The sequence below is a fragment of the Ammospiza caudacuta genome, chromosome 1 (assembly GCF_027887145.1).
Source record: "Ammospiza caudacuta isolate bAmmCau1 chromosome 1, bAmmCau1.pri, whole genome shotgun sequence".
NCBI classification, from domain to species: Eukaryota; Metazoa; Chordata; class Aves; order Passeriformes; family Passerellidae; genus Ammospiza; species Ammospiza caudacuta.
Genome location: NC_080593.1, coordinates 37505093 through 37528050, shown reverse-complemented (window position 1 = coordinate 37528050; position 22958 = coordinate 37505093). Strand labels below are relative to the sequence as shown.

The following is a 22958-nucleotide window of genomic DNA, read 5'->3' as shown; positions in this document are numbered from 1 at the left end:
GTAGTGAAAAATGCTGGAATTAACTGAAGGATATTGTGTATTGTATTTAGTGGGGATTATATTTAAGGAGTATGTCTGAGGCTGTTTTATTTTTTTGACTCAACTGAAAAGAAATAATAATAGAAAAATGTCCTGAACTCTAGCATATGCAGCCTTCTGACATTAAAAGATTTTAAGTTTTAATACAGAAGTCACTATCCTATGACTACTAATGTGTGTTGCAGTGAAAAGTTTAGTGCCATTAAGGAGAAGATAAAAACTGTACAAGAAAAATTAGATCCTTCATCACTGGAATGCATTTTTAAATGAAAATCACCGTGTAGCCTGAGAGCTGTGCTGGTTCCTACTTCAGTTGTCCCTGATCACTGCTGATAGCTCCTAATTTCAGATCTAGAGCTGTAGTTTTGCACAGCAAAGTACATCACCCTTTCATCACTTAGCAGCACCCTCTGATCTGCAAATAAACATCTCATATTTCCATTTTAAATGGGGAAAAATGGTCAAAGTTTCTGTTGATCTCAATGAACCAAGATTCCCAGTTGTATCCGTCTCTATATCTCTTTGTATTAAGCTCCACAAAATAAACCTTTAGGCAGAACAGTTATGAAGAGAGACCAAGTAGATGAATTTCCTTCTTTTTAGGTAAAAGCACATGGGATTACAGTTTCTTTGATTTTAGATGTCCAACTCACTTCCCTCAACTGTCTGTATGGTTTCCTCAGAATGTATCATAGCTAAAGTTCATTTGAAGAGGGGAGGCCAGAGCTAATATTGCATTTCAGATGAGATCTTTTAGAACAGCATAATGAATACATTTTACCATATCAAACCCTAATTATCATTCATTAGACATTAAAACAGTAGCTTCATTTTAAGATTTCTTCCAAAGAATTTTGCACAATTACTCTCTAGATGTTGCTGACTGATATAACACATTCAGAATCTAAAGGTGTATAAGATGAAATCATTTTACTTCTTGTGTGTATGACTAAATTATTGAATAATCATTGCCTCTGTTCTCATGGTGATTACTCAGATTCTTCACAAGAGCTTCAAAGTTTTTTATCTCTGTCTAGCCAAAATTTTTCTGACATGTGCAGTTTTTCCCTGCTAAAACATTTGTGGTTTTTCCCCAGACTATTAATAGACCAAACAACAGCATTCCTACTATTTCACCCTGCGGAATACTGCTGTTACTTTTTCATTGTCGCAAAACCTGATCATCTGGTTACAGGTTTGATTTATAGTGGAGCTTTGCCTGTCCTGTTAGGGGAGGCTCCCAGGTACCAGAGCAGATGGTTTTAGGATTAAAGAACACCAGAGATGACAAGAGCATCCTACCACTGCTTCTGGATGGACAGAAATGTGCCAGATGTTACTGGACTGGGTCAATAAGAAGAACGAAGAACAGGAATCAGGCTTTTCTTTCACATGAATTAGGGAAAAAATAACACACCACCCCTGTAAACCTTTCCCCTTTCCTCCCCCCCCAAAAAAACCCCACCAAACAAGACACAGTCCTGAAAATGTGACATAGTTACAGGCTCTGAGAGTGTGAAAACACAGCTCCAGCTGTGCTTAAATGGGCAGAATTGCACACTAGTAAAATAAAGGACATGAATTTATGCTCTTTTCAAAATGAAGACAATAAATAAGCCTTGTCTGTGTAAGAGGAAATCAGAAGTACGTCTATATGATATGTCAACAAGTACAGGGTACAAAGGAACAGCTCTGGCCAAGAGGATTATATTTTAAGAAAATTAGCTGGTATTCAAGATAAGTAAAAGTTAATTAGCAATGCATGAAATTTAAACTAGAGTGATTTTGATATTAATATAACAGACATAATTATAATGGCTGCAGGACAATCAGGAACAATTGGCATTAATCTAGTTCCCTTGATCTTTATTCTGCTAACACGCTTTCCTGCAAAGAGTGGACACCTAAAAAGAGAAGGAAAACAAATATGATAAAGACAATAACATATTTCTCAAGTACCGAGATGGCTTAAAAATGTTAAAGTCTCAAAATAATTTATTCTAAATACCATTTATTTTAGCTTTGAAAAATATGGTTCTTATCAGAGTGTGGTCTTTATTATGCTGAATTTAATGATTTTTTTCCTTAAACTAGAAAGACATAACATGGCTATGGATGAGACTGGTAGTGTTACAGAAGTAAAGGAACACCTACTGCAGCATTCAAATGTTGTGGAGGGAAATTTTTGCCATGGCATAAAAAAGAAACAGGTTTAACTGGGCATATATGAAACATAATTTTACCTCAGCTGCCTGTGAATGAAGTCCTTGTGGTAGAGGTGCTCTCAAGGCTGCCCTGTGTGACCCTGGGAGCAGAGCCCAGACACCAGCTGTGCTGACTTGGAGCTGCCATGTGTGCAGCAAGGATGAGGATTAGTGCTTTGGATCAATGCAAGGCAGGGGTGTCTGCCCTCCGCACATCATAGCATTGCCTTTCTCTTACCTTTGAAACCCATTTTCTGTATACTTCTAAATCTAGTTTATGTCTATTTTAGTATTTTCCCCCATTTTTCTATGTTAAGGTCATAATCCCAGATTTCTGGTGCATTGGTTGCATCAGCTAACCCAGGTAATGAAGGGCTATGTTAAATTTGTACAAGCAGATTATACTTAACCTCTGGCTGAGTAGATTTTTAAGTGCCAGAATGTGACACATGGGGATATTACTTTGATGGAAACCACACAAGATTTTCCACAGACATATATGGAAATCTATATACATTTACTTGATGCATGTGCACTTCACAGACAATAAGAAGAGAAAAGCAAACACCTCAAAACCTCCTTTAATATGTAATCAAAATTGGAGAAAAATAATCCCTTTTGCATCAAGTGCTCCATGCCTCTTTCTATTCAGCAGATAAAATCTTCAGAGGGGAGAGGACATTTTATAAGATTTCATGCTTCAGATCTCAGATGTTCACCTCTTTAAAGTCTAATCCATAAACAAAAATCGAGTCATCTTTCATGTAAGTGTTATATATCTGCATCACTTAAACATCCCTGTGATAATATTAACAGCATATTTTTGGGGAGCTTGCAAAAAATGGAAACTACAAAAATGGAATATTTTAAAATTACAAGTAAAATAGTTGAGAATTTCAAAGCCACATCAGTCTCAAAGACAAACTATGATGAGACATGTCTCCAAAATTACAGATCCCAGTAGCAACTTTGAGGATCCTTGTCATATTGGAATTCAGGTGAACACTTGGAATGGATAGATTCAATAAATATGCCATTTGATTTCCATTGCAGAGAAACTGGATAGGATTTTTATTATATCTCTTCCCAAATTAGCACATGAAGAGAGAGATGGTCATGAGCCAAAATCCAAGGCACAAACACACTCCTAATAAAGCTGACAATTCAGACCCTCGCATCTACTTTTTCTTTTTAAAATTTTTTTTAATGGATGAAATTTAAAAATCAGGGTTTGAGCATATATCAAGTGAAATTGTAATCTTCTGCCAGATTTTGGGAATTTTATCACTGGTTTTTGAGCATCTGTAACATCATCCAGGGAAAGTTTGAATTTGGACGTAATGCAGTCAGAAGAGAAAAACAATGATAAATATTAAAGGTTCCTGTATTGCTCATGAGGCTTGGACATTCAAGATACACAAACTTCTGCAGTCAAAGGCAGGTGGGTGACATGAATACCTTCATATCTGGTTCCTTTTGAGTGCCTGCCTTACCCTTTGCAGGTGCAATAATCTGGAGGACACTGTATCATCCCCAAGATCCTTAGGGAAGGTATTTACTAAGGACATACATTGACACAGATTTCTTAAATACTTTCATAACCCATAGAGCTTTCCAAGATAAATGTGAAATCCTTGCTGTGTTAGAGCGTTTTTACATACACGCTTAACCTCTGTCAGGTGCACCAAAAGTTAATTTGAGTTGAAACGTGAATTCTTTTATAAGACTAACGAATATTCTTTGTCAATAAATTGGCTTTTGTATTTCTACTTGAATGTGCACTTAGAAAGGTAGCATTAAAATAATACACTTTGCTGAGCTTCAACTCATCTAACTTGACAAAGTCATAACAAGATATTGACCCATTGTTTTCCCTGAAAATGAAACTTCCATGGTGAAATAAATACTCAATGAACTAATCAGTTTCAGTAGGAAGAGGAGCACAATCAAGGAATCAAAAAAGGAAAAAAATATCTAAGATCTAATTGCAATGTTCCTTGTAACAAGAAAAACACAGCTGAGCCCACAAAGTGCTGAAAACCTGAAAATTAGGCTTTAATTATCTGATAAAATTCAACTCTGAGTTGAATTTTATCAGATAATTTATCTGCAAGTATCACTACTTAGAACAAAAAAGTAGCATTTCTCTTTTCTCATGGTAAAATTGATGCCACCTTCAGGATATGCACAAAACTTCCTTGTAGGAAGTAATTTCTTGTCATTATTAAGGTGTGGTCTGTTAAACAATTTAAATTTCTGTTTTGGGAAGCCATAAGTGCAAGGAGAGGTACCTCCTATTTGAAGCTCGCAATCCACCCCAGTGAAGACACCATAAGATTTGTAATGCAAAAAGCCTCTGCTTGATCAGTCCTGGGCATATTTGTGGCTTAAAAATAGTAGAACAAAAGGCCTGATATTAAATATTTACAATGATAGCATTTTATTAGAAAACAATGTTGGAAAGCTATATTTTAAAATATTTAGTTACCAATGAGTTAGAACAGTCTGGAGTTTGGAATATCTTCCATCTAGTGCAAAATGCTACATAAATACTCTACAAAACACAGTCCACATGAATTACCAACAGCTTCCCACATTTCATGCCCTGCACATTTCTAGACAGAATCTAACTATATTTGAGGCACTAAATCTTAAAATTTCTAGATGATGTCCTATCTTCTTTTGTCTGCAAAATAAAGTTTTGCACTTTTATTTTTTCTCCTACTGTCAGAAATCCCTGAGGAAGAGCCCAGATAAAGTTTCACAGTCAGAGCCCTAGATGCTTCTTTGGTAGATAACTCATGTGAATTAGCTGTTTACATTTCTTCTCCACCATGTGGCAAAATATTATCTTTCCAGGTAATTTATTTCATGCCTACAAGTGGAGTTTATTCTGGTGAGAGAAGAAAGAAAGGAGTGGTACTGGTGGGAGATATCCCTTTGGGCAGAGCTTCAAGACAGTCTCCAAAAAGCCAGCAAATGCTCTGCAGGAACACAGAGGTTATCACCTCCATGAGGCTCTGGGTGAGTTGTCCCCCTCACCCCTGCACTGCATTGCTGCCTTGCTGCCTCACAAGGCTGCGGATTGCATCTCTGGGACATGCAGCTAGTATTCTGTGGGTGGCTAAACAAATCAGACAGTGCTGCTGCTCACATTTCTGAGGAGGACTCCAATACACATCTGTACCAGTCTCACAGTATAATGTAATAAAGATTCCCCTTGCAGGAGAGATACATTTATTCCAAGGCAGAGAAGCCTGTCTATATTACCTATAAGAGCTATGTATAAGGATTTTAAGAGCTGACTCAGCAGACCTGAAAGGAACACATTCCTCTTGATATTTTATGACAGTTCTCTAAACATTTAGACTTACTGTTGCAAAGAAGCTCCAGTGTGCATGGTCAGTGCACCTGCATTCCTGCAGATCTAGGTCATAACTTCCTTCAGCCTCATTTGTCAAAGAGTAATTTAGAAAAGGAATGTTCTTGAAACTGTAATCTGGGATAAGCTAGTACAGCTCTTCTCAACAGTAATTTGTTAGATGACTGTGTTTGAAAATGTGGGAGGTTTAAATCCCTCTTGCTTTTGCAAGTCAGCTGTTTACTCTCTTTCCCCACACCATTGAATCACAGAATCCACTAGATTGGAAAAGATCTCTGGACCATCAGGTCCAAAGAAAGGACAAGATGAGGAAATTTTCAATATCGACTTTCTGCAATAGTAGAAGGTAATACATGCAAAGCACTTACTATAGCTAACTATTTCTATTAAAAGTTTTATTGTTTTACTATAAATAGTTTACAAACAGCTCCAATGCTATTAACATATTTGGAGTGAAGAAAAACACTTTTTCATTTTTTGAAAATTATCTTGCTTTGTTCTCCCCAGTATGTTTTCCTAGGGTTCTTACACTAAAAAAAAATAGCAGCATAAGTAAATTAACCACTTTTTTTGCTAAAATAGTATAATGTTAATTTAATTTTTAGATTACTGGTAAATCATGCAAATCTAAATGTATTGGTAATTTGAGAAATAAAATTGCAAGGCCATATTCAGAAGTTGTAAATTATGTGAATATCATCTTCTTAAAGGAAATGCTCAGTGTCACTGCAGAAAGAGTTTCAGTATTTAACATTACTGCTCCTTAGGCAATCTGGCTGTTACTGTCTTTTTCCAGGCTATTAAATGCCTTGCAGCTAAGTTTGGAATTAGACACATTTGTGCTGGTCATCCATTCAGTGCAAAGAGCACGTCCATCTATGCCCTCTTTGCTTCCCTGTGCTCCATCAGTCTGTACCCATCTGTTAGAGCTTTTCTGATCTTATATTTAGGCTGCAATATCCTCTTGGGCAAGAGCAGCCTTTTTATTCTGTGTTAATTCAGCAATGGAGACAAGAGGGCCTTGACCCATAAGTAGCACCCCAGGTGTTCCTGCAGTAATATTGATGGTAATGAGGATTTTTTTTAATGGTGTCAGCTAAAGAGTTAGAAACCTGTTTTGCAGCTCTATGTGTTTGGAGTCCAAATCATGCCAGAAAGGTTTTGAGCTACTACAGGCAGGCTATTCGTATCTTTTTAAAGGAATAAGAACTCTCCTCCACAAGCAATAGAGATCATTTTAAAATGAAATACTTATTTTCAAATATGCCAAAATCTCCCACACAACACAGACTTGCAGAATGTAAGTTTTAAAGTTGTTACCAAAGCTTTTTGTCTAAGTGTGTGCAGCATGGCATAGTTGGTAAATTAATCTCACCTCTACCCTGCTGTTCTCACTGCTCGGGTCTCACCATCAGAGAAATACAAAATAAAATCTTTCAGTTCTTATGACTATTTCTCAGTCCTAAGAGTTAATATATTAAAGTTCTGACTCAGAACCTGCAAATAAATTCACATGGAAGGAGCGACAGTGGTAATCAACATCTTAAAATCTTTGTTAAAAAAAGTATTGTTTATTTGCAAGAGCAAGATATCAAGAGGACTATATTTTTTAGAAAATCAGTGTAATTTTCTACACATATCTTATATTTTCATTCTGTCTAACTGTCAGCAGTCTGCAAGAGTAGAGCTGTTTACTTCCAGACTCTGCTTTTTAAATGTGAGTAATGCAAGAAGTGGTCCCTGGCAGGTGGTACCTTCCCCTCTCCTGCCATCTTTCCCACAGAAATCAAGCCAACTCTCAGCACCTATTACCTGTTCAAATGCAGTCTCCCAGTTTGGCAAAACAGGGGCAGAAGCCCCAGCACAGAAACTGTTTCTTTCTGTAGGTCTAACTGCAAAGGAAAGGTTTATTGCAGAATTGCAATATAACCATACTAATTTCCATCTGAATGGCCTGCACATGATCACACAGGAGATGATAATGACAGTATGGAGTTCAGTTTGGGTCAGCACAGAGAGCTGCAGCCTGCCTGACATCCATTTCTCCTTGTCTGTTTTATTGCTGACATCCATGCTGTTTAAATAACAGCTAAATGTGCTAACCCTCGCTGCAATCCTCTCCTTGCTTGCTCCATAGATTTTACAGCATTGTCTAAATATTCCCCTTTGTGTTCTTATCTAAGGAGCCGCTGTGTTGAACAGGGACCTGCCTCTGACAGGCAGCGCTATGATAAATGGTATTAGCACTTTATTTGCTCTTGCTTTGTCTTGTTTTTTTTTTTTTTTTTTTATTCCTTGATTCTAGAACATAAGCAACATTTTTCAATTCTTTTTTTTTAATTATGTGCCACTTGAATCGAGGAAGTTTAGATCCAAACAAATCTGGCTTTTGTGAGGAGGAGATCCACAACACGGGATCTGCTACTCTGGATTATAGTTAAAGATAACAAAAAACCCCATGAATTTGCAGTGAAATAAGGGCTTGATGTAAAGAAAGAGTAAAAAGTAAAGAAGAAAGGTGGTGTCTTAATGGAAAAGTACACTACATTTTTAAAGCTGATGCAGTTCTGAAATAATACATCTGTGTCTGCACACATGACAGATCTTTTTGAAGTGTGTGACATAAGGGAATCCTAAGCATTAGCATTTTTATCTCCAGCTCTCTTAGAGCTGACAATGAAAAACAATTTAAAATAATTAGGTATAATTACTTTTACAGAATGTGTCTTGTGAAAAACTTTACATGCTGCAGAATTCATTGACATATTCTCACAGCTTCACATTGGCTTCTTTGACTGAATGTAAGTACTAGGTAACTTTAAGCACTGTCACCTGAAAGGACAAAAGGAACAGAAATATTTTACAGGGTATAGGAAAATGGAAGAGAGACTGGAAAGACTCTTGAATAATTTCTTCATTTCTGTACAGAAATAATTTTCTATTCTGGCAGCAGAAAACCCTTCTTTTATCAAGCACCTGCTCTGGTAAAGGGCAGAGAAAAAATGATAAATAAATAGAAAATAGGAATATACGCAAAGGACATCTCTACATTAAAAACTTAAGGCATGTGCTACAAAAGAAGAGAAAAGAAAAGCTATTTTCATCATAATGGGATGTCTTTGGAATGCAACATGGTTTTCTAGCACCCTAGGATCTCTACTTATGTGATGGGGCTGAAGGGCAGTCCAATCACCTATTGAAGCAGCTGCTGGAAAGATTTCAAAATACATAGCAAAGGCTTTGTGGGTTTCAACTAGATTGAAAAGTTACAGTTTGAACAGCCAAGCCACGAGCTTTAAAACAGAAGTAGGAATTTCCGAATTCTAACAGAACTTCCTATAACACCAATGTGTGAGACACTAATGCTTTAGCAAATTGTACAGAGCTCTCAGAGGAGGGTAGTGTAACCCTAGTACAAGGTGTACCCAGTCAAGGTTTTCAGGACTTGGATGGAGCAAGCTGTGTTTGACCTGATTTACTGCCTGTGATGGTCCTGATTCAACTATCTAACTGGTTTAAATAAACCCCGGAGGTTCTCTGCAGCCAAAAGATCTACAGTTCCAAGTACAGTTAAGGGTTAAAGACTCTGATGAAACTTCAAATTGATTGAACAGAGCTTCTATGCACAATATTTTCAACTTGCAATAATTATACTCTCTGGTGTTCCCATTACAGAAGCCATGTGGAAAGATCTTGGCCTGTTGGGACCACCCTCTCTTCTGGTGTGTTCACTAGGCAGATTTTTCCCCTACATGTGGCACTGAGAATTTCTGCCATGGTTGCAGAAATTGGTCCAGATACAGCTTTTCCATTGCGATGGAAACCGCTTTGTAGAATTAATAAATGATACCCAGGTAATTTGTAGTTCAATGCGGCAGGACACTTTGTCAAATCTCAGGGGGCTTCATCCGCATGCCAGATTTTTACCTTTGACTTTAAAACTGTCCAAAAATTTTTTTATTAGTTACAAAATCTTGGAAATGTATTAATAATGATGTAAAAAATTCACACTCCATTTAATAAGCTACTTTCATGCCTGCTTTTTTCTGGGCTACAAATCCAATAGGGTATCTCAGTCCCGGGCTATTTGGTGATTGCTTAAAATGGTTCAATCAGAAGGCAAAGTACGGCGTGTAAAGGAAAATACAGGTTAATCAAGGAACTAAGCCTATAGGAAAGAACAGCAGGGAAGGCTTACTAAGGCCCAGAGCAACTAAAATACAAATTGATGTTAATCTAAATGCAAAGGGAATGCTTCAGTTCAGCTCAATAAATGATATTTTAGTTTCACACACCTGCACCTCAAACACACTGGTTTGTGTTTAGAAATAGAAAATGAAAAATTTCCACAAACTTAATTTCTATGAATATTTTAAAATATAAATTTATAAGCCCTTCCAAAACCTTAATTTGTAAGTGTAGGTCTTTATCATGTGCAGACAGGTTTCCACACATACTTCCCACATATGTTCTGGTGATTACAGTTTTGCACATGAAACTCCCTTGCAGCAGTTAAATTTCTCTGTGTTCAATCTAACTGACTGACAGACACAGAAAATACTATGTGCCTCTGCTTTTATTGTGCAAAAATAATGAATAGCTATGTTTATCTGCAAATAGGATTTCTTCAAAAGCCAGATGAACTTTCTCGCATTTCTGCCTTATTCAAAAGTCTAACCGAATCAGGGAAAAAAGAAAAACTTTTCTTTCATTAATATTTCACACCACAAGATGCTCCAAATCTGGCCTCATATATAGTATTTTACATAAAAAATTATTTTCACGAATCGGTAAGATACCCAGCAGACTTTAAATAAAGATTTTTTTGGTTGTTTTGAAATACATAGTACATTAATTCTAATTTCTTCATGATTTTAATGATTTTATTTATATTTGTTCTAACAAGGCTGGATATTGTGAACCTCAAAGAATTAATGGAAAATTTACGCATTGCGTGCACAATAAAAGCATTACTTTCACAGAGGACTAAAACTTTTAAGGATAAAAACAGCAATAAAATTATTTGAAAGCATTCCAATGTTAGATATTCTCCTGGGATTAAAATTTTCTGTTTGAACTGCTTTACAGTGTTTCATCATTATGTAATGCTTCAGAATTTTGGTATATCCTTGTCTTTTTCAAAGTATGTGCAATGTAATAAGTACTGTTTGTAGTCATTTGTACGATGAGTACTTTGAAAAGTTTCATAGCTTCAAAGTGATCTTCTTGTTTTGGTTGTCTACTTTATTCCTATTACTATTTCTGCATGACACTCCAGGGGCTAATTATTTTCTATAACACTGCAAGAAACCACCCAAACTAGTTGGCTGATTCTCTCAGATATTGATACTCCAAATACTTCACAAGCGTGGTAACCATCAACCATTTCCTTCAAATATTAATTAGCAGTGAATTTTCAGCCTTGCTTCCTACAAAAAAACCACCAAAAAACTAAACAGGTGAGTATTATATAGATATTTCTATTCCACACAACAATGAACCTTCAATACAGGTACCCCAGGTCAAGAGAGCATTAAAATTGATTTTACTAAATTGAAGATACCAGCACTCATGTATGACATAAATATATATTTTAAAACTCCTTTTCTTAAAGATGCAACTTCAAAACCAGAAAGGACCATAGTTCTAGAGGAATAGGTTCTGTTATCACTAATGACTAAAAATGAAGAAAATCCATAATTGAAGCAGACTGGAAAAGAAATTAAAAGTCAAACATTCAGGTAGAGAGATGACAGACTGAAGTGAACAATTGATCACTGCTGGGGAACGAGCTAGCACTATAATATTTTATACACTATAATATCTGTGCAGTGCTGTGCAGTGTAGTCAGCATGATGTTCTTTCTTGTTCTGCACAAGGATTCATAAATCTACACGTGTCACTTCTAACCTGATGGATGTGTGTTTGGAGCACTGAAACCAGACCAATATTTTAGCGCAGAGCACAGCTCTCTTGGCTGAGATCCTTGGAAATTTACAAGCACTCTTTCTGGCAGTGAGGAGAATTCACTAAGTTCCTACAGTGCCACAAAACAAACGGAACTGATGTTCCCACTAAGGCAGACCAGGGCATGCTGGGCACCTGTGCTGAGCCTTGCCATCTGCCAGACAGCTCAGGAGCAGGGGCCAGCTGCAGCCTTCCCCAAAGCTCCACTTGGAGATCATTAGGACCAGCTCTTCACAAGCTGAGCATTTGTTGAAATTACTGGAAGCTGTTTTGATGTAGGTCCAGGCTACAGCTCCAGAAGGTTGGTCTGGATACAGAAGTAGGTACATGTGCCTGCATGCCCCAAACATTCCCATCATCTGGGTCCAAACCCTCTTCATTCCTTAGCACTACACTTTTATCATGTGCCTTCTATTAGCTGATTTTCCTGACAGCCCCACTACCTGGAGATTTGTGATCACACAAAATCTCAGTTTTCATTTATTTTTTTTGGAACTAAATTTCTGGCCACCAACGTTGCTAAGAATGTGTTGCAAGCATGAGTCTCAAAGGGTTCAAAAGCAGACTGGTAATCCCACATTTTAAAAAATATCATTATTTTTCATATTTTTAAGATGTTTTTTAAGAATGCTTAGATTTAGTAAAAAGTCCTCATATCACATTCAAACCCAAGTTTTAAATTCTTTAGCAAAAGGAAATGTTGTACAGGGACAAAGCTGGAATGATCTAAGATTGTTAATAGTGAAGATAATTCATATATAAAAAAAGAAAAATAAACACCACCTCTATCTCAACTTTCACCCCAAGTCTTCTGTCACATCTATCCATTTAAGTAATTTTTCTTTGCAAAAATATCTTCATATTTACCTGCTTCTGCAGTACATTCTGAGACTTACTGTAATATGAAAACAGCAGGAGTTAAAAGTTAATTATTGCTTTGAAAAATTACATATTGTATTGATTGATAATGGAAAAAATGGCACTGATTTTTCCCATATGAATTCTACTGCTATTTACCTAAGGGCTATGCTGGGTCTAAGAACACCAGGAACTTGTTAGTTCACTAACATACAATATTTGTGGAAGAACTAGCAGATGCATACATACCTAAAAATAATCTTTCTTCTGAAAAGAGGATAGCCTGAGTTTTAACCTGAATAAATTCACCAATGCCACAAGTATCTATTGTGAAGGATAAGCTTAAATCTGTACCTTCAGAATTCCTGGTAAAATTGCTCAGAACCTTGTGAAAACTAAAACCAGCTGCGTCTGGTTTCTTAGCATAAACTAGGGAAAAGCTTCCTGGCACTAAAACTTCCCAGGCTGTTGAAATTCAAGAGAATTACAGGTAAATGTCTCTCTTAATGGATATTCCAGCTTGATGCTGGAATTACAAAATTCTGACAAGAGTGAAGCTATGTGGGGAGCTCAAAGGACTTGGGCAGAATTTATAAACCTGAACTCAAGGTTTTAACCTAAAGTTTGCATCTAGGATGTAGGACACCTGCATTTTGGAAAACCCATTTCAGCCAACTTCTGCCTTGGGCCAGAAGCATCACAATCTTTAAATGTTTAAGATACTTGGAGAATCTCTGCTATATGCACCACGTGGAGATCTTTCAGTACCTTGTCCCTCCATTTAAATTTACTGAAGAACTCAGTGGGGAAGACAGTATCTTGAATTAAAGCTGTTCACTTCAGTCCAACGTGAGGCACATAACACCTGACTGAAAAACCCTGAAGGCACAGTCTCATTTTCAGCCTTTCCTACTGGCACTACTCAGGCGCTGAGCACCTTTTCCTGCACCTTGCCACTGACAGCTAATTGTGAGTGTTCACTGGGAGTCAGCATCCAAGTCCTTTTAAAGGCTCTTGACTGCAAGAGTGTGATAAACAAAGTGTGTGTGGGAAGTTTTATGTTGCAGAGTATGTGGTACAAGCACATGTGAGTTCTTGTTTTCAAAGGTGCTGTACATTAAAAAACGAATATAAAATGAGTAAAAACCTGGGATGAAAATTGAGGTATTCAACGGAAATAAAGATTTAAACAGCTGAAGAACAATGCCCTTTACAGGACTGGTTTTAAAGCTTATTCCAAAGAAAACATTTATTGACTATAAAAAACACAGGTTATTTTTTTACTGTATTTTGCATTGATAACAACCCCATCCATAGCCAGAATGTTGTGTTACTGTAGGAATAATAAAAAGTTGCAGCTAAATTTCTGGTGGACAGGAAGGAATGTTTTTTTGAGACAGTGGCACAAATTATACTTGACAGTTTTGATTATCTAAGGGAGCCAGCATCCTGACTCTTGGCCCTGTCCTAATCTGCTTGCTACACTCAAGACAGCCGGGTTTCAACAGCTCACATGGTTCTCACAGAATGAATGCCTTCAGCAACAGGAAATATTTTCAATATTTTCTGTTTCCTCTAGAGTCAGGTAGAAAAATAATTTTCTCGTGTTTAATAAGATCTTTAAAGTGTATAGTATATAGCTCAGTATATATTAATGCAAAAAAGCAATCAGCAAATAAAGAGCCCATGCCTAAATCTGATGCCAATTAAACTATAGAAATGGGATCCAATGGAACTGGATTGTTATTATCAGCCAGGAGCCTAAACACAGTCTAGCCTCTACTCTGTGTCAGCAAACAGAAAATTTATTTTTTTACAGGTTGGTGGGGATCATGCCATGTCCCCTGAGACATCTGTTTCACCAGTGAAAACAAATGGGGGGAACAAGGTGAAATGTAACAGAGAGGGACCTGAAAATGCCAAAAGGGAAAAGCAGGGCAAGAACAGTACCACAGTCTCCAATGGATGGGAATTATATGTCCAGGAGTTTTGGTTTTATCAGGCATTAGAGTCAAAATGCTGCACATGGAACAACTCTTTCCTAAGATGGGAGAACTTGCTGAGGTAAAGGTTTTCAGCATCTAAAAGCACTACCCATGGTGTATATCTTCCAAATAATGTAATCAGCTAAATCTAGCAATACGAGAGCTAAGAAGAGATCCAGTTTTTAACGCTATGTCCCAATGCCCCCATGTCAGGACAGTCCATCAGTAAGAGACCCAGACATTTCACCTTTCTCACTGTACAACCAAGTGGCTAAATTTGTGAATGTAACCACGTTTTTAAATTGTTTGCCATGTGAATGTTGGCTGAATAAGGACAAAAAGTGAAATAAAGGCTTACAATTAGGTCCAGGAAGAACAAAGCAAATGCCATTTTCTGTTCTGGGTATTTTCATAGGAACAATGTTATCACTCCCATTGCCCCTATTCGAATGCAAATTAAGCACCACAGTTGTTTAAATTAGCTAGAGAAATAGATACACGAAGCAAATGCTGCTAGATCTGGGCCATGGTGCATATCTTAAGGCACAGCAAGGTTCAAAGTATTGTGTTAACAGTACTGCAGCTTTAAAATGTTTGCTTTAAGTGTTAGCAAACCTCAGTCTTGAAATCTGTGCTACAGGTTGTCTGAGGAAGCACTAAATGGGGTAAGTAAAAGCTAATAGCTTTTTTCTCCCTTTGCCTCTACCTCCCCAAAAAAAGCAGCAAACATTAAAAGCAAATTAATCTTCTTTTCATTCCAGACATGATTTTCCTTTCTTAGGACAAACCCATCCCTATACTTCAGCTTTTCCATACATTGCAGCATCCATACTCATGGTGCCATACTGTTTACAAGTGGACATCACCTGAGACATTCCAGTGAAGAATAAGAAATGGAATTTCCAAGGCAGAGACACATTTCCTTTAATTAAAAAAAAGTATAAGAATTATAATTTTTTATGGCATTTTTTAATGTTTGCCATTAGAAAGCCTCTCAAAGGCTGAAATAAACTCTGTGTATGATGCATTGATGGAAATTTGAATCTCCAGTTCTGGTATGTAGAAATTAAAAGTTAAAAAATTAAAACCTTGAAGTATAAGAGTAAGGATCATATTCTATTACTTTGCCTGCAGTAAGAAACCTCTTTTACATGCTCTTCAAAACAGCACAAATTTTTCAGTTGAGGTCTTCCTTTAGGAGAACAGAATATCCTCAGTGCCTTACAGTAATACTACCTTAATTATACTCCAAGCAAGATTTCTCCTGTGTGCATTATTTGCTTATGATTTATTATGATTTCCAGACCTCATTTTACTTTGCTTAATCACTCATACTCTAAATTACAACTACTATTCTCCCCTCAAATTATCCCCAGTGGATGCTATGAGGTGTAGTGAACTTGTCATTAGAAGTTTTCTTAAATGACAAAAAGAAAGGTTGGCTACATACAATCACCAGCATAGCAAAAGGTACACAGAGGACCAAGACTTAATTTCATTGTGTTGCATCAGCAAGTAGTTTGCATGTGGAGAGCAGTAGAATTTGTACTGATTGAAAAAATAACATAATATAAATTTTTGTGCTTATATATGTGACACATAAGCTTAACCAGAAATTTTGTCAGTGCTGGAGTGGTCCTTGCAAAACAAGTGCTTCATGACAGATATCTGGAATTTTCTCAGCCCTTTTCTTTCAACCAGTATCTAATATTTTAACATTTTAAACCTTTAACATTTTAAAACCATTTCATTTTAAAAAAACCCCACCAAACAAAAAAATCCAAACAAATCCCCAAAGCTGTAAATTATTTAACTTAGCTCTAGAACGAATATCTGTAGGAGCATTACAGGAGTCATTGCAGTATCATTTTTATTATAAATTTATAGCATCTAAATATTTTAGAGACCATCCACCACCACGAAGGTGGTGGAACAGCCATCCAGGCAAAAATGCAAACTCATACCTTTAGGAAAGAAAAACCCTAGAAGAATGCCTACCTATCTGTAAGCTCAAGAAAAGCCCTTTTTCCATGTAGAAGGTGAAAGTCTGAGAGCATGCACCACTAAGTGCTTTGGCCCACCCAATGTGGAAATGCACTGCCTACAGCTGTCCAGGGAATGTCCCTGATTGCCACAGGTTGAGGTAAGTTGGTGGTGAGGGGCTGTTAAGGAGCAATTCCAGCCTGGGAAGCCCACTGGGGGATGATCAGTTCGTGATAACCCAGATACAATCCCTGCACTGAGACACAAATGGGACTTCTGGGAAATGTCTCTGTTCCAGTTGAACTGGGGTTGGTTCTAGTGAGGCTGTTGGGACATTTGGTTATTACTGCTCTTGCCCAAGAAAGGACAAAACTGATGGGTGAAGGTTAATGTTTTCATAGTAATAAATGCCAGGAGCCCCATGAGGAGTGTTTTCTGAACATGGCCTTGCCTCAGGGAAAATGGAGCATGGGGAGCACGGCCAGCAGCCCTACCCAGGGAGCAAGGATGCAGCCCACCATCATCATTTGGACTGCAATGAATGCTTTGAAAGCAGCTATTGTTTGTGGCCTACATAAGCTGACAAAGTGCCTTCAGAGCTGCTTCTCACCACAGAGACATTATTATCATTATTATTATTATCTGGATTTGTTTCTCTGTTTGCAGTATTTGACCGATTTTTGCACAGTGGGCTTTCTTTGTATATTCTCCCCTAGAGCTGCAGTCATTTCTGTCAGAAGTTTGCTCTCTATAAGGAGTTCAGCTGCAGGTCACAGACCTGGTTTACAAATGAAAAGACAAATCAACAATCCACTTAGAAGAATAAGAAGACTCCACAAGTCTTTAAGTAACATACTGAAAAACTAGAAACACATATTTCCTGAGCTTTCTTCTTTTTCTCTTCCTGACCCAACATCTTCACTTCTTTGAGGTTAAGAACTTTTATATGATTGTTATTTTTCCCTCATATTTATCATAATTAAGTCATATTTAGACAGATGATAATGGGGGTAAGAAAAACCAAAGAATCTCCGAAAAGGAGATAAAAATAGGGCAATCTGCAGTTTGAATGCATATCACTGAGCTTTTGGTCACAGATGTTTGCACTGTTTTCCCCATACGAAATGTTTTTTCTCTTGGGGAACTGTTTTGCCTTTAGATAAACTTTGTTTATGGAAGATGTTTCATTGCAAAAAATGAAAAGCTTAAAAGCTGAAGAATTGATGTAGAACACGCAGATCACAATGAAGGCTGGGATACAAACTAAAGATTGGACCAAAACTGAGCATTCCATTAATAAACATGATAAACATTGATAAACATCTGCTCTGAAAAATCTAAGCCTGCAGATCCTCTAAACAGTAATTTCAAAGGAAGTTTTTAACTTGAAGACATTTCAGGGCCTATCTGTTTCAATGCATTGGAAGAAATAATCTGCACACTTGAGGGAATGTTTTGACTGATGAATTTTCCTAATTCGCAAAACCAGGATGAGTTGTCTAATGTAGTTGTCTACGCAGTCTGCCTAGTCATTTCCTATACAGATCCTGAATTTTGAATCACTCTTAAAAATCTAAAATCATCTCGTATTTTTTCCAACTGATTTTTATTTTAACCCGCTTCTTCAGATTGATCAGAAATTCAGAGACTGCCAGTCTCTTCCTTTTCTGTACAAACAGCACTAAATAATGGTATAAGATTGAGCAAAACCTGAAATTTTGAGTGAGTTATACATGCATTTTTATATATTTACACACATTTATGGATATATACATGTGCGTGTATACGTCGATGCGGGAAGGAAGAACTTACCTATGTCCCAAGTAAGGGGGTTGTTCTGCTCCATCTCCCTTTTCCCTATGACATACCAGATGCAGGCCATCCAGTGAGCGAGCAAGGCAAACATGGACATGAGGAGCGTGAGGACGATTGTGCTGTGCTGGGAGTAGCGATCCAGCTTCTGCAGGAGGCGCAGCAGCCGCAGCAGCCGCACGGTTTTCAGAAGGTGGACAAGGGAAACCTGGGACAACGGGGAGAGAAAACCACTTGTCAGCACCCAAACGCCTTGGCAGCAGCTAACTTCTATCACACAGACCTCTTGTTTCAAGAAAGGAAATTCTAAAGCTCTGTGAAATGTTGCCCACTCGTCATGCAGCTGCGCATCTGACTGGAATAAATCTTAAGATAGCAGAGAACAGCAAAGAAGATGTTAAAAAAAGAAATATGAAATTTTGATGTGTAAATACACAATTACTCTTTCTGATATAAACCAAGCAAACTTGAAATACTAGGATATCTTTCATGTTATCCTTTTTTCATGCAGTTTTCTTTCAGATTTATCATAAATATTTGTCCTTGTGAAAAATTGATTCTTCCCAGCTCTAGAAGAGAAACACAATTGTCAAACTAACCAAAAATCGTTTGATTGCAATATGAAATCACAAAAAGAGTATCTCCAAACACACAATGATTTTCAGCTAACAGCAGACCTAATTTAACTGTGTATGAGATGAAACCAGCCTATAATTTTGCATGGAAGAGGCAATAACAAATAGCAGATATTTTGCAGAACAACATAGCAGAGAAATTAGAGAAGCCTCAGATTTTTTCTTGAGATTTAACCTTGGCATATTTTATTGCTCTGCACTAAGTAATCGTCCAAAAAAGCTTTCATTAAAACTTCTAATACTGCTTCTTAAATTCCTTAACTAAAATATTATTGCCCTTAAAGTTTCTGTGGCAAAAGCAGCACCTAATCTGCTCAGCACCGTGAGTATACATCAGTTTATGAAGTGTATGGCTCTGGCTTTAGAGGAGTTCCAGCATAAAGCAAACAGTCTCTAGATGACCCCAACCCTTCCAGAGCATCCTGCAACTGACATCCATACCATATTGTGCACAGCCCACAGTTTTGCTGTGAATGTACTTGGCTTGTGCTTCAGCTGTTGGGCAGAGTTAGCAAACAATATACAGATCAGGATCCAAACAGTTTTAATGTATTTGTCTAAGATTAAATAGCCATAATTTTTAATAACAGTAAGCATTTTTTAGCTTCCTCCATTAATGAGACAGTAGGATTAAGGCCTGCTTGATACAGGATACCCACATCAGCTGGAAAAGTAGCATCAGACTTTATGTGTCTTGCCACAGCACTCCCAGAGCACAGTAAAGAGCTCTCCCAAAAGCAAGTCTAAAAACACAGCTCAATCAATATCCTTTTGCTTTTTCTAATCCAGAATATCCTGATGCTCAGCCTTTCTGTTACCACAGATAACAATTTGAAATCTAAATTTTATTGGTGTGCATTCACCAACAGCTAGATCTGAGGTGACCGACATATTTTGTAACATCAGGTGTTTTTGATTATTTCAAAGATTTAACAACTCATTGATTATATTACACTCTCAGGAATTAAGTATATGAGAAACCTGTAAAGAAGAAAATAAGGAACCTACAAGCAATTTTTTTTGCCACTACTGTTTTGGTTGTCCATAAGTAATTCTCCCATGAGCCTCTTCAAAGGGCAATATTTGCAGCCCATTATTTAATGTGTTTTTTTTTTTTTCTCAAGAACCATTACATTTTTTTTCATGTACATAGAAAGGAAAAAAAAAAACAACAAAAAATATGGCATTTTTCAAAAAACATTGTTAAAATAAGGTCTGACATTTGAACACACAAATATTTACAAGGTCGTTTCTTGCATTTCATTTCCATGGCATTCTCCATCTACAGTGCCAGGGAATTAGTTATGTCTGTGGCCTTAAGCCCAAGAATATCTGCAAATCTAGGGCAGAAGGCTGAAAAATACTTGAAGTAATTGCCAGGTTTATATTATTACAGTCATACAGCTTTAATTTATAGTTATTCTTTAACTGCCATGAAACTCTACCAACTGCCTCTGTTCCAGTGGTAATTAATTTCACAAAGTCTCCTTTTCTTCTCTCTCATCAGCTTGTTTGAATAAAACATGGTTCTGTTGCACTTATAACATAAATGCACTTAAACATAAATTCATGACTGGCTCTTCAAGGTGTAGCAGTAACATACAAACAATTGTATAATGTTTATTTATATAATGATTGTATGTGTGCTATGCCCTACAAATTGGACCCTTCATCTTCCCATGGGAACCTATGTTGTAAAACATCACAATTAAATAATGATTGCTTTGGTGAAATTATTTCATTCTTTTTTTAAGATTCCTACAAACAAGAAATTGCAAAAGGACTGTTATAATTCTGTGTGCCCTGCCAGTTATCAGTCTTCCCTAAATTCTGACCATTTTTGTTAAACTACAAAGACATGAATCATATATCATAATATTCTTTTTAATTTGGAAGCAGGTTTCATTTTAAGGCCTAAGGTCTGCCCCATTTCAAAATAATTTCTTCATAAAATTGAACACAGATGTAATTAATCATGTATTATTGCACTGAATTTTCTCATTAGTCATGCCAAATGCTCCTCTGGTATTGTGCCCAATATGTCATTGAAAGATCTAAAATGCCATCAGGCAGCTTCTTTTTCTATGTCACAAATTTAGGAAGACAAAATAAAGAGTCAGCACCCATACTTGTGCCTGGAAAGATTTTTCTTTGCCCACAGATATAAAATCATCAAAATTTTCCATTTTGTTAATCGTTTTAGACTAGCTGGGTTAACCTTTTTCTGTCAAAATGACAGGGACAGAATTTTATTTGAGACTAACACAAACTCAATCAGCATAGTCCTGAGAACTACTGACAACAAATAAAGTTGCTACAAACCAATGATGAAGTTCTCTGCTTGGAAGAATCATCTCCTACACAAAAAATGAATTAATGAAGAAATGGGATATAAATTTTAAGAAATGACTGGTGGGAGAGATTTTAATCATTTTTTGTCCACCTGGTTATTTGCTTTGCCTCAAATAATGATACTATTGCCCTAAAAACATTGATAGCTATTCAAAAAGGAGCAATTCAATCATTATAGCTAGGGCTTAATGGCCTGGTTTTCATGGCAACATTTGAAACCATATTTCCCTATATTAAGAGAACCTTCATGTCAGATGAACAAAGGGATGGAAGGAGCTTGGCAGGCACTGAAGATAGGCAGGAACGTGTCTGTGGTCTCAGATCTCCCAAGAGTCCCTGATTTTAACATTAAGGCAGAATCCAGGTAAGGTGTAAAGGCAGTAGAGCCAACTCATACGGTTTAACTTATGTTTCTTTCAGAATATATGCAAAACCAGCAAACGACTCCACAGCATTTATATGCACTCTGGCTCCATCAGTCTCCAGGTGGGGTGTGACAAATCTGTGCCATACATACCCAGGTATGTATGGCACTATACCTATGGCTTGCAGAATTTAGAGCGTCTCTAAAAGTTTGGCCCTTGTGCCGAGGCCTGAGCAGCAAAGGGGTGAGATGCTCCCTGATGCCCCTTCTCACCGTTCTGTTGAGGCAACATCTGAAAGTCGATGAAGTGAAAATCTGAGAACAGACATGAGGAAATGGCTTATTAAATCATGAAGTCTGGAAACAGTGTAGTGTGATTAACACCTCCCCGTGTTTTGAGACAGCTGATAAGTCATTGTTATCTTGAGGTTTATATTAACAGTTGCCAAGTCTTGTCACGACAGGAGATATGATACAGTAAGGCAATGTGTTCCCATCAAGGAATCACACAGAGGTCTCATTAAGGGAAAAAGCTTAAAAGTACGACAGGAGATGTGTATTAATCATATTATGGCAGCATTTTTAATAACGTTGATATTTTAATTGTAAAAATAATCATTGGATAGTACTTTCTTCTCCAGAATTAAATACAGAAATCTTATCAGTCCTTCCACTTGGGACAAAAATTTGTTTTCAGGTTTTTTAATTTTTTCTTTGACTGTAAAAGTAAACATGGTTAATTTAATGAAAGTTATTAATAGAAATTAAGCCAACATTATTATGTTGGCTGTTTGGTTGGAGTGCAAGGGATAAACTGAGATAGTAATATGTTGAAATAGATTACCCACTTCTTATAAGGAAACAGTGGACAATGTGAAACTAACTATCAGGTTCTAAAAAGCATCTTCACTAGCATTTGATTGATGGTTCTTTATGTAATAAATGACATGAAAAGAGAGTTCATTGAAGGAAATGAAAATAAATTATAAAATCAAGCATGACACCTCGTATGGGACCCTTCCTGGCTAGTTCTTTTCTGTTTGTTGGGGTGTTTTTTGGTATGTGTTTATCCTATCATCTCTGTACTTGTCTGTAACTCACTTGTAATGAAATTGAGATTGAGTGCATCTGTTTATGAAAGATCAAAATTATGGGAATTAGAAAGTGGACAGCTGATAACCTTAGGTTTTTATGACAAAAATCCACAAAATTAAGAAACACCTGCTGATATTTTTTTTTAAACTGAACTTTTTGATTCAGAGGGTGCATTTCTGGGGAGGGATTGTTTGCTTATTTGCTTATTGCAATTTCACTTTGTAGATCCCTACTCTACAAAATCTCTACTCTACAATGGGGCTAGCAGAATAAAAACCTTCG

At 36.9% G+C, this 22958-nt stretch overlaps 1 protein-coding gene across 1 annotated transcript in view; it reads right to left on the bottom strand.

The window, feature by feature from the left end:
* The window catches only part of KCNH8 (potassium voltage-gated channel subfamily H member 8), a 175687-nt gene that overhangs the window by 48894 nt on the left and 103835 nt on the right, over positions 1 to 22958 (bottom strand). The window contains exon 7 of the mRNA XM_058809446.1: positions 18231 to 18438. Coding sequence (XP_058665429.1) covers positions 18231 to 18438 — 208 coding nt within the window. The remainder of the gene's footprint in view (positions 1 to 18230; positions 18439 to 22958) is intronic.